This window comes from Vipera berus, assembly GCF_964194415.1.
Source record: "Vipera berus genome assembly, chromosome: 3".
In the NCBI taxonomy this organism is placed as follows: domain Eukaryota; kingdom Metazoa; phylum Chordata; class Lepidosauria; order Squamata; family Viperidae; genus Vipera; species Vipera berus.
In genome coordinates, this window is record NC_138204.1 from 52636706 (window position 1) to 52649558 (window position 12853).

Here is a 12853-nt window from a genome sequence, read left to right on the forward strand (position 1 = left end):
GATACCGCTATAAAGTCTAGTTTTAACTAGACAATGAAGTCTGCATATTTTGTAAACCTGTAAAGCTTCCTTTATAAGAACTTCTACAGTTATTGCTGGCTCCTAACAACTTGTGTGATGAGCTGGCCACACACCAGCAAGGAATCTTGGAAACTGCTTTTTTTCTTTCTTCTTAGAAATGTAGGTTAGACTTCAGTAACTGAACACCAACCAGCCCTCCTTCCTGTAACAGAATTATGACCAGATGAGAAGGAAAAGTTGATGGCTACAGTCATTTGAGTACCAAATATGGTGAAAGAAATGCTGTAGTCATCCTATCAAGATCTGGCAGACAGGTTGAGAAGTGACTGTTCTCTTTTTGTGACGTGCCAGGCTCCGCAGTTATTAATCCCATCATCCTCCTGCAATAGAGAAACATTCAGAGAAAAAAAGCATCTTTGCAATACAAATAAATAATTGCCTATATTAAGGTTTATGTCCACATTTTGTACTTAAGATCATTTTTCTGTCCACTTTGACCTTAATAAGCAGTATTTTATTAATTAAATTATATTCTAGGGAAGAAGCTCAGACATAGAAGCTTTTAGTTTTCAAAGCAAAAGTTGCTCACAATCTAAATTTATCCATATATGGCCTAGTTATCCCTCATGTGTGATAATTTTTTTAAGTTCTAAATCTCCACCTAAAAGAAATCTACCCAAGGCATTTGGTTCTCTAAAGTCTTTTGGGAGTAGACCTTTTACAAATAAAAGGCAGAGCCAGAAATAATGGGTGAAAGCTTTTCAAAGAGACATCCAGCTAGAACTAAGGAAAAATTTTCTTACAGTGAGAACAATTAGTCAGTGGAATAGCTTGCCTCCTGGAGTTGTGGATGCTCCATTGCTGCAGGTTTTCAAGAACAGACATTTGATTAGGATGGTATAGGGCAGGGGTAGGGAACCTTGGCTCTTTTATGACTTGTGGACTTCCATTCCCAGAATTCCTGAGTCAGCATGGCTGGTTCAGGAATTCTGGGTACTGAAGTCCACAAATCATAAAAGAGCCAAGGTTCCCTAACCCTGGTACAGGGCCTCCTGCCTTGAGCAGGGGGTTGGACTAGAAGACCACCGAGGCCCTTCCAGCCCCTACGATTCTACATTCTAAAAACAACTAAATCTGGACTGGAATTGTAGCAATAGGAAATTGTGAAGCTGGAAATCTAATGCAAAAGAAAAAGAAAACGTTGGTACAAATACGTACTGAACTTCCCAGAACTGGAAAAAAATCACTAGGGGATGGAGATTTTATTTAAAGCAACTAGTTTATTGAACCATACATAGAGCCTTTTAGCCTGATTCTTACATACACATTCATCACTTGGTGACTGCAGGATGAGTTGTATAAATGAATAAACTACCATAGACGAAACCCCACATCACAATCATAACTGCACATCACCTCATACATACAGTATCTGCTCTATGGCAAAGGCCAAATGCTTAAACAACTAGATTAATACTTGGAGAACAAAAGTTTTGGAATGCTAGAATCTATGAAGGATCCTTACAGATTATTTAGTCTGACTCCCATTTGTGAAAAAAGTGCCAAAAAATGCTTCTGGCAGATAATCAGAGAGAGATGATAGCAAAAAATAAACATGATGTGAAAATGTAAGCGTATAAAATGATCTAATTTCAACATCTCAACATATATATAAAAAAACTCGCTCTACTCTAACACATTTTAGCCTTTCCCAATATTAGTGGGTATTGTGTTCCTTCAGCTTTCCCACAAAGGAAACTCACAGAAGATCTGGGCGAAAGTGATGTATGAGGGCACAAAGAGTCAATCCACTTTTCCAGGAGTGTGTGAAGTCTTCCACCTTGATGCCATGGTAACTGGCTGTGTTTGATTGACACCAATTAAGAAGCTCCTCATAGGCTGTACTGGTATCTGGAGTAGAAGTATGGTATTGAAGAGAGAAAAGAGAATTGATATTTACTTATAAGAGTGTCCAATTCCCAGTATGTCTCCAGATACAAATTGTATTCATTCCTTCATTCATTCAATTTATAAAGGAAAAGCTTCTTAGCATACCAACAGTTTTCTTCTTTTGTCAATGGCTGTTGAAAAGCAAACCACTATAATTACTAAGAGAAATCATACAATGTTTATGTAACTGATACCCGAGTAGGTTACTGTACAACTGTATTGTTATTGTAATGTATAGAACAGTGGTTCAGCCAGCCAGATGAAGATCTGTGCAACTTTATTGTCTATAGGAAAGTCAACAAAAGTATATAGGGAAATTCTCTAGATTCACATGATATTCCCCTAAAGCAACATATACCCCAAACTATTCTATCTAGTTGCATGTCCTAAGGAAGAAATTGCAAGCAGGTTGATAGGGCAGATTAAAAAGGGCCAAGAGGTTGCAGTTGCAAGAAGGTAAATTACAGTAGACTAGATATTTGGTGATGAAACACATTTATTTGGAAGTCTGGACAGCCACCTAGCAGATTAGTTACTGTATCCTACATTGCGGAATCTGCAGTAAGTGGAAATTGGAAGACTGCAACCAATGACCTTCAAGGTTATTTCCAATTCTACAGTTCAATTATTCATATGCAAGGATCTGCATGGCTGCAAATGTCATTTGTTAAAACAAGAAAAAATTGAGCATGAACAATGGGATCCTCGCAGCTGGAAGCCAGGAAGAAAGCTACCCAAACTTGCCTTTGCAGACTAACTCTGGGCTGGCATGACTTCTTCTCTTGTTCTGCTCCATTTCAATGTCTCCCGTAATGTATAGTTTACGAACCTGAAAACAAATGCACCTATTATTTGCTATCATCAACACGGCTTGGATCCTGAACAGAACTCTAGCTAATCTCTGTACTACCCAAATCCATTCAACTCCTGAAATCCTCATCTTCCCTGTTCAGAAAATGCACAAAAACCCAGTATCCACCTGACCAAACCTTAAATGTCAGAACATCTTGCAGGGAAGACTTATTGCTGCGGCCCTGCCATCATAAATAACATCACTTTATACTTTTGATTATGTTTCTGTCTGCAACCAGAGTCAAAGTGGTAAAAATTGCTATGTTGTGTGAAGTTGCAAAGGGGAAGGTGGACTTTACAGAGGAACTAAGAGAAGAATTAAAAACAAAGTCAATGATTGGGAAGACAAAGCAACTACACCTTCCCCTCCCACTCTCCTTGTGCCAAAAGTACCTGAGAAGTCTTGATTGCCTGAAGGTTGATGTTTCGGTATCGTGTGGTGGGATCAATGCTGTATTGATTAACGTTCTTGTTCATGTTGTCAGGTGAAGTCTGTGACAGCTGCTGATATATACTTTCTCTGGGTGGGGATTGAGCAGGAAAAAATTCCATTTGAGTTCACAAATGAAGAGGCATATTTTATACTTGGAAATAAGAATCAGCCTGGAGGCAACTCAGGCATAACTATGCAAGCCTTGCTCTTTGCTTCTCTTCACAAGAGTCATTCCCTAACTCATTTTGCGTGCTCTTGCAGCCATTATGAATATCAATATGTTATCCTATGTTTTGGGGAACATTCGCTTGTTTTCCTCGTGTAATCTTAAACTTTCTTTGTGTACTTTTAAACTTCCTCCATTAACCTTGCCTGCCCTTCAGTCTAATCCCCAGACTCCTAAGCAACACACCCATGATTTCCTTCAGCTTTCAAATGGTTGTGTCTGGAGAGAGAAACAACAAGCTACTGTTTAACCCAGGGGTCTTCAAACTTGGCCCTTTTATTACTTGTGGACTTCAACTCCCAGAATTCCTCAGCCAGCATGCCTGGCTGAGGAATTCTGGGAGTTGAAGTCCACAAGACATAAAAGGGCCAAGTTTGAAGACCCCTGGTTTAACCGTTTTGATTCTTTTCATCCATTTTTCTACTGAGAATGTTCAGGGTCTCCAAGCAGCTATTTTCCTTTCAGAAGTTAAAAAAAAATAGAACTTTTTCTCAAACCAGGCCAAAAACAGTTGACTGGGAATTATATCAAACAAGTAAAAATTGATAAGCAGGATTTTCTCCCCCCCCCACCCCCGCTTTTTAAAAAAATCCTTCCTTTCTTCCATGATTCTTGCTGCCTGTTAAAACTGACAGCATTCAAAGAGGCTCTTTTAAAAATATATATTTTGGAAAATGGTTTGCACAGAATAACTGTGGCCTCTAATGAGACTACAAAAGGACTCCACAGTTAAACATCCTTTTATGGCTGGCTGAGGAATTCTGGGAGTTGAAGTCCATACATCTTAAAGTTGCCAAGGATGAGAAACACTGGAATAAAAATCTGAACGTTTACTAAAACTGCTCTCTCTCTTGAGAATCCTAACTCTGGAAATACTGTACCCCTTCTCAATATGCTCACCTCTCAGCCAACACATCCAGTGAGGATACTCCCAAGGCCCATCTTTTTACCATCCAAGCAGCATCAAAAGCTGCCAAGAAACCTCTGCCCACACCAGTGCCCAAGGGCCAGAATGGCTGGTGAACAAAACAAACAAAACAAAACTATATTCATATACAAACCACCAAATGATATGCTTGTATCAAGCACTAGTGAAGAAATGTCTGAGAAAAGTGCACAGCGGGGGGGGGGGGGAAATCCCTATATTCTGCTTGGACTGGATTTTCATAATCCTTTCAAAAACAACCATTCTGCTTGCTAGAAGGTTTTTATAATAGTTCCCATTATAACACAGCTGAGATTCAGCAGATTTTTTTTCCAACCAGCTCAGCTTTATTTACATGTTTCCATATAGTGACCTTTGAGTAACTTTCAGTAGTAATGGAAATGGGAGAACAACTGTTGATAAAAAGTAAAAAGCCTTTCTGGAATATCACTGCATTAAAAAGTATGCAAAATGTCGCCTACATAAAACAATGGGGACAGCAAAGTTGTAACGGAAAACTGCCTGTAGCCTAGGCTTCTCAATTAACCTAGAAAATTCTTAGCAGATGAATATTCAGTAATGCAAGCTTCCTCTGCCTATATATTCTGAAGTAACACACATTGATTGTCTCTAAGCAGCTGCTTTCCAGATGTGTTGGATTTTAACTCCCAAACTAGGGCTGAAATTGTAAATTAACATGAGGTTGGGAAAAGCTGTCTCCAACTGAATGGGAATTCCAATCAAATAGGTTTGAAATATATTTTGTTCCACTGTAAAGAGGCCCTTCCAGATGTTAGCTCTGATCATATTAAGGCCACACTTACCTCCACCAAGCAGTCACCCACCAGCCCGATGAGCAGCTTAGCGCCATTGCAGTCACGCACCAAAGCTGCATTTTCCGCACGGCTCATGCAGGTGAAGTCAAACATGTCAACATCAGGATGATGGCGATGGTTTAGTGCAAATTGCAAACTGGGCAGCTGGTAGTTGGTGGAGAAGTTGGCAGCCTCTCTGGCGTAAGCGAGAAGGGCTTCCTGGTTCACATTTTCTGAAGAGAGTAAGCTCTCTATGTCATGCTTATCCTAGAAATGTATAGATAACAATCTTTATTATATGGAATAATTATTATATAGAATATTGTATATATTGTATATTGTATCTTTTTAATTTGCCCTGTAAACTGCCCTGAGTCCTTCGGGAAAAGGGCGGTATATAAATCGAATAAAATAAATAAATAAATAAATAAATAAAAATTAAAGAGTCATGAGTTCTATTGCTTGAAGTCATAAAGCAGCTATAAGGCAATGGGTCTACTGTGTAGGGGCTCAGACAGGCAATTTACACTCTCTGGAGTGAGATGTGACTCTTAGTCTCATACTGTACAGTCTGATTACTCCAGCACCTCCCTCTGCTGCAGTCATAGAAAAACAGAGGCTATTTTAAAAAGGGCAAAATGAAAGAAAAATTGGTTGAATCCAAATTGGGAAAAGCAGGAGGCATAAATAAAGATATCAAGTTTCAGCATGAATTTAATACAATTAATACATTAAATATTTATTTTTGTGTCCTCCATCAAAATTTAAGAATTTTAATTTAATTATCAACCAATTGTCAAAAGTATTTATTAAAGCATTTATTAAACTTATACAAACAGTAAAGTTTTAATTACATTGCACTGTGAGCATGGGTATACCTGGACATAGCTAAAGACTTACTGAATATTCCATCTGCAGATTGAGAATTAGCATGGAACTCGAATGGAAAAACTTTGTTATACATCTCATGTCATTTTTATATCTCAAGGATGGTAAATTTTTAATTATGTTGAATTCATCTCTTATTTAGGGATACATAAAATCTTTGTTTAGATTTCAGATTTATGAAGACATTTTTCTTCTGCATTAAATTAAACCTATATTACATACCTCTTAGCTACAAGCTCAGTTTATGTGTGATTCAAAAGCTATCAAGTTCAACTTAAGACATGTTTTATTGTTGGATCCACCACTCCCAGTGAGTAAAAATAAGTTACGGTAAGTTTAAAAATGACAAAGATACCACAAGACTTTGGTAATTTTAAAACGATTACTTATTAAATATTAATTTATTCCTGGCACTTGCACCATCACTCAAAATGATGCAATGGACCCTGAAAAGATTTCCAAGTCCTGTCATACATACATTTAAGATGACTCCTTTCTTTAGCAAGCTATGCTTCTTGGCTGTCATGACGAAGTAGTGAGTGTCGTCTTTATAGTAGACAATGTTTTCCAAATCAATACCTAATATTGTTTAAATACAAGGAGAAAGTTACAGATAGACAAGTTTAAAGGAAGATAGTCATAGTCATAAAGAGAAAGGCGCCACTGGGCAACAGCCACAAAGGCTCTGAATGAACTGTAGGATCAGAATTAGTCTATAGCTCAATATAGTTGCTGGTACACAATAGTGAGTGGCTATTGTCCTCATAACCTGATCGCACAATTCCTTGTGGTTTGGGCTATCTATTGCAGGCAACAGGATATTTAACTAGATAAGAAACTCCCTGTGGGATCACATGTATTGTCTGATTTTTTTTGTAACTGGCATTAAAAATATAGATAGTCCTCGACTTACAACAGTTCATTTAGTGAAAATGGCACTGAAAAAAGTGACTTATGACCCTTTTTCACACTTACAATTGTTGCAGCATCCCCATGGCCATGTGATCAAAATTCAGCTCTTGGCAACTGACTCATATTTGTGACGGTTGCAGTGTCATGTGATCACCTTTTGTGACTTTCTGACAAGCAAAGTCAGTGGGGAAGTCGGATTCACTTAACGACCGTGTTACTAACTTAACAATTGCAGTGATTCATTTAACAATTGTAATCAGAATGGGGCAAAACTCATTTAACAATTATCTTGCTCAGCAACAGAAATGTTGGGCTCAGCTGTGGTCATAAGTCAAGAATTACCTGTATTCCACTGTAATGTGATATAGAGCGACATAAATTATAGGATTTTTTTAAAAAACCCAACCTGACTTATTTCCCCAAACAACATATGTACATATATGGTTCTATATTTTATTTTACATCATTGAAATTCATAGAAAAATGGAGGCATCCTAAATACTGCTCCCAAAGACACAAGAAACAGTTTGAACTGTTTGCTGACTCATCTTTTCCATTTCTGCTGATTAAAAACAATGGAATGCCACAGATTTCAACGCGTGATGAAAAACCATCTAGGCTAAAAAGTTAAAATCTAAACTCTCACCTGTTTTGTTGTAGAGATTTTGGAAGAACTTCTGGTTGTATATGCGAGCCACTCCACTTATCTCAGCCACCTCCACCTCAGTTCTGCTATGGTTATTTATAAAATTGGTGGTAATGCCAATGGCCAGTTTCCCTCGTGTCTCCTTCCTCTTAAAGCCTACGAGAAAACACAAGGAGAGAGCTTTCCATCAGCCTTCAAAGAAAGAGGAGTCAGCAACACAGGAAATGGTCAGGGTAAGAATGGAAAGGAGCAACATGAACCATGCAGAGCAAATCATGCTCTATAGTGTATGTAATTAAATTCTGCCATCTGGACAAATCCAGGTTTCTTTGTCACTGTGTTTTCAGTAGTGAAAGGACATCAAGCAGACAGTACAATTTTTGGGTGACCTTGCACCCCCCAGGATAATCTCTATAATTCCTTTTGGTTTTAAAACAGTCCCGAAAAAATATTACTCTGGTCACCCTTTAATTTATTTTATTTATTTATTTTATTTTAATTCCATTCATGCAGCTTTGTTTTAGCAAACATTTTACTGTATTTATGATAACAGGGAGTCCGTGATTTACGACCACAACTGGGATCAGAACCCATGCTAAGCAATGTGGTTGTTAAGTGAGTCCTGCCTGATTTTTTGATATTTTTTGCTGCAGTCATTAAGCGAATCCAGCTTCCCCATTGACTGATTACTGGATGACCCCTGGTTAGATTGCAAAGTATGATCCATGTGACCCAGGACACTGTTGATAAATACATGCTGGTTGCCAACTGCTTGAATGACTAACATGGGACCATGGGATGCTGCGACAGTCATAAGTGTGAGGACTGGTTGTAGGCCACCTTTTTTTTTTTAGCACCATCATAATTTTGAATGGTTGTTAAACAAATGATCATTAAGTTGAGGACTACCTGTAATACTAATGTAAATATTTAATGCAATACTCAGTAACTGAGAATTTTGTTTAGGATTAGAAGATCTGGGCTACAAAAATTTCAATGAGCAAGAGTTAAGAGTTTCTTTGCTTCTTGGATGTTAGATAGTGATTATTCCGGTGACCGCAGCCCCAATATATAAGCCCTATTGTTATTGCTGCCTTTTCTTACTGTACTCATTAACTGTCTTTGTGATCTTCAAAGTAGAGTAAAAAGACAGCCAACAACCATAAAATACACTGATATTAAAAACTGGATTCATCATAGGAGGATTATATAATTATGAGGAAGCCTTTGGAGAAGATGCAGCACCCTGGTATGTAGGACTCATTTTTGCTTCTTATGGCCAGCACTCAACAAAACGAGTCTGGAAGAAGAGAACAATTTACTACTGAAAAAAATGTGTAAAATGAACAATTCCAGACAAGGAATGATTATAAATTCAGGCCATTACTGGAAATGTGCAATATAAATAAATTAAAAAGAAAACAAAAAAATAAATTCAAGGGGTAGGCAACCTCGGCTCTTTTATGACTCATGGACTTCAACTCCCAGAATTCCTGAGTCAGCTGACTTAGGAATTCTGGGAGTTGAAGTCCATGAGTCATAAAAGAGCCGAGGTTGCCTACCCCTGTCCTAGGTCTTTTTCTGCTGTCATATGTGCTGAAGCATATACAAAGAATTTTCTATTTTATTTTTAATTTACTCTCCAGTTGAAGGCAAAATGCCTTTTGGAATCTTTTTAAATGATACATGCTATTGAGATCCAGTGCAGCACAGATATTAAAACCAACAAAAAAAACCCAATAAGCAAACTAAGCTGGACAACCACTTTTATCTTCATACTTAAAATTTCACAGAATCTGCTAGAGTAATTGAGCAAAATTGAGAAGATGCTAAAAAAAGATACTGAAATTTCTCTCTAAAATCATGTGCTACCTTTGTTTCACAATTTAAAAATAATGTTTTACTGCTTAGGCACTCTTTGTTTACAACACTCCAAATGACTTATATTTAATTTTAAAAATAGGCAGGCTCTTAAATAGGCAATTTCAATTTTCTGTCTCCAGTTCATAAACATTTATATTCCAATGCTACGTTTTACACAAACACTGGGGTTTCTTTTCTCATCTGAAAAGCTGGAAAAATGTTTCTCTAACAATATTTACAATGACAAAAAATGAGGTTTGAGGAAATGTCCACAGTAAGGGGTATCGGCGGGTTTTTTTACATCAAATTCTCCTGTCTCTTCTCAGTTAAATTACATCATTCACCTTCAGTTTTTGTACCAATGAGCATTCAGATTTGAACCTATTTTTACAAGCTAGAGTTGCAGGTTCTCATTCAGCTTAAGCACTAGCTTTTCCAGATAATGAAATTATGATATCTGTAAAGGTTCCCCCGCACATGTGTGCTAGTCGTTTCCGACTCTAGGGGCCAGTGCTTATCTCCGTTTCAAAGCCAAAGAGCCAGCGCTTGTCTAAGGACGTCTCCGTGGTCATATGGCCGGCATGACTAGATGCCAAAGGCGCACGGAATGCTGTTACCTTCCCACCGGAGTGGTCCCTATTTTTCTATTTCCATTTTTACGTGCTTTCGAACTGCTAGATTGGCAGAAGCTGGGACGAGTAACAGGCGCTCACTCTGATACGCGGCACTCGGGATTCGACCTGCCAAACTGCCGACCTTCTGATCGACAAGCTCAGCGTCCTAACCCACTGAGCCACTGCGTCCCTTATGATATCTGTAAGAAGTCTCTAAATCTGGACCTGTTTCAGTAATGTTCCCCCAATTCTGCCCATTTACTTACTTGTGAAAGTTCACACAACACTTATGAAAAGAGGATGCAAAGAGTGATAGGCCATATGTGATTGCTTACCTTACCTTCTGGCACAAACCTTCCACCACCAGCAGAGATGAGGACATCAAACTCATACTGGCTCAAGGGAGAGGAGCCAGGCTGCAGGTCAGCTCTCCAACCACGGACTGCAATATAAAGATGAAATCAAGACTCTGGCCACAATGGCAGCAAATTAACTCCTTTTCACAGACATGCGTGTTTATAAAGGAATAAGAGGCACATTTTATTGGCTCAAAGACCTGTGGCTGGCCAAAACGTAAGTAACAGTCCAACCTATATTGGCTCTTGCTAAGAATTAATGTTCCAATTTAGAATTAATTCACACATTTGCTTAGAGAGCCCAAATGCAATTGAACACTTTTTAGCAGAAAAACCTATTATTTATGGAGAAAAGCCAATTCTCAGCACAAATATTGGAGTTTCATAAATCTTAACAGTTTTTCCCCTGCGTGTTTAAAGAAAATATCCCTTTGTTTGTTTGTTTACTTTAGTTTCTATGTAGCTTGATTCCTTACAGCAAGTCACCATAGCATAGGAATAAAACAAGAAAAAATCAGTAATAACAGTTAATTGCAGTCCCCATTTGCTTCACCTTTATTCATACATAGGATAATACTTTCCCAAATGTTCTCCTGAAAAGTTATGCTTTCACAGTTCTTCAGAAACATAACAAGGAGTGAGTGGTTGAAATATCTGGGATGATGGAGAAACAATTGGATAAGATACACTGCCTTTAAATACTCAGAAGAACTGAGCATTATTGATATTCTTACCCTGTCCATGAGAGTTCACTACTGGTAAAATGAGCCCCTTAAATTGTACGCCGATGTGAACTTGAACACCTAACAGCAAGGCTACTTTCAGCAGGATCAACTGCAGCTGACGGATACCTACAGATACAATAGGAGCATACAAAAAGAATTGGTTAAAACTGAAGAAGATAACCTATGTAAGTATATATATATATATATATATATATATATATACTGTATATATATATACGCAGTGGCATATAAGTTCTCATTGCTACAAATGGAGTAGCATGCTTTGGCCACCTCCTTTTTTACTTCAGGAAAATAAAAAGGGAAAAAGTACTTCAAAATTATTCAAAACTAATTCAGAAGAGGTGCTTTCAACTCTAAGCAAGACCAGATATATCTGATGATTGATTACATGCCATCAATTTATGTCAACTCTTAGCAACCACACAGACTTTTCTAGGATGACTTGTCCTAACATGGCTGTTCATATTTTCCAATGGTGCACCCATTGCTGATGTAACTGAGTCCATCTACTTTATTGTTGCTCATCCTCTTCTCTTTCCTTCCATCTCTCCCCACATCTCCAGAAAGCTAGATTTTCACAAAACATGTTCAAAATATAATTTGAGCCTGGTCATTTGGCCACAAATGAGCACTCTGGATTTGATTATAGTTTGTTTGATTATCCATTTGTTCTCATTTTGAGACACACAATTTTTTCTGCAAGGCTTTGCAGCTCCTTTGATGAACTATAGTTGTTCTTGCTCTTTATATGCATGAGATCTTTTGCTAAACTTTCAAGTGCTTTTTCCTGCCTCTGCTGAAATCTATCTTGTCCCCAAAACCTCTGCAGATCCTTTGCGCTGATATTGCTGGCTCTTGCTTAACTGTGATCCTGTGATATTACAGGCACTCCTCTGTCCTTGACAATTCTTTTCCAACATACTTACTGATGTGATCCAAGGAGCCAGTGCAGAAACGGCCATAGAATTTCTTGGCTCCAAGTGCCCGCAGGTCCTGGATAGTAAAAGGCCAAAGGTGCAGCACATTGTTTCGGGAAAAGATCTCTCTCTTCTCTATCACCACAACGTGTGCTCCAAGGAAAGCCAATTCAATAGCTGAGCGGAGACCACAGGGCCCTGCCCCAATGATCAGGCACTGAAAAACATTGTCACAATGAACCGCCAGAATTTGCAAGACAATACATACTCAACCGCAGTGACACTAGACGGGAACTTTAGACAAGACTGAGTGGTATTACATCAAAATAGGAGCCACAATAAAGCCTGTGGGATACAAAGAAACACCACAGCGTCCTTCCTCAGTTCCACATTTTTCCTTTCCTTTGCTATGGACAAGGGAATGTTAGCTAATGTGCTATAGTGGAACTTTCCTGATAATAAATTACCGTTTACAATAATTGCTCACTACTTGCAGGAATTCTGCTGACAGCTGTTCAATCAGGCATTCTCTCATCTTCCACTCAAAGAAAGAAAAAGTCCTATTTTAATCTTAGTGAAAGTTGGAATTTAGTAACGTTAGAAGTAATTGAAATGTAATGTTTTTAATGTGCAAGCATTAAAAATGCTTGGTTGCTTGAAAAATTTGGTTGCTTTAAAAAAAATATTAA

The 12853-nt window shown here is 38.1% G+C and overlaps 1 protein-coding gene across 4 annotated transcripts in view; it reads right to left on the bottom strand.

Moving 5' to 3' along the window:
- Positions 1-12853, bottom strand: part of MICAL1 (microtubule associated monooxygenase, calponin and LIM domain containing 1) — a 50446-nt gene that overhangs the window by 18314 nt on the left and 19279 nt on the right. For 3 of the 4 annotated variants that reach the window (XM_081323937.1, XM_081323935.1, XM_081323936.1), the window contains exons 3-12: positions 12174-12381; positions 11236-11352; positions 10486-10587; positions 7669-7824; positions 6589-6689; positions 5232-5489; positions 4383-4498; positions 3217-3343; positions 2716-2800; positions 1785-1932 (exon numbers count right to left, since the gene is read on the bottom strand). In XM_081323937.1, coding sequence (XP_081180063.1) covers positions 1785-1932; positions 2716-2800; positions 3217-3343; positions 4383-4498; positions 5232-5489; positions 6589-6689; positions 7669-7824; positions 10486-10587; positions 11236-11352; positions 12174-12381 — 1418 coding nt within the window. The remainder of the gene's footprint in view (positions 1-1784; positions 1933-2715; positions 2801-3216; positions 3344-4382; positions 4499-5231; positions 5490-6588; positions 6690-7668; positions 7825-10485; positions 10588-11235; positions 11353-12173; positions 12382-12853) is intronic. The other variant, XM_081323938.1, reaches the window with a different exon arrangement.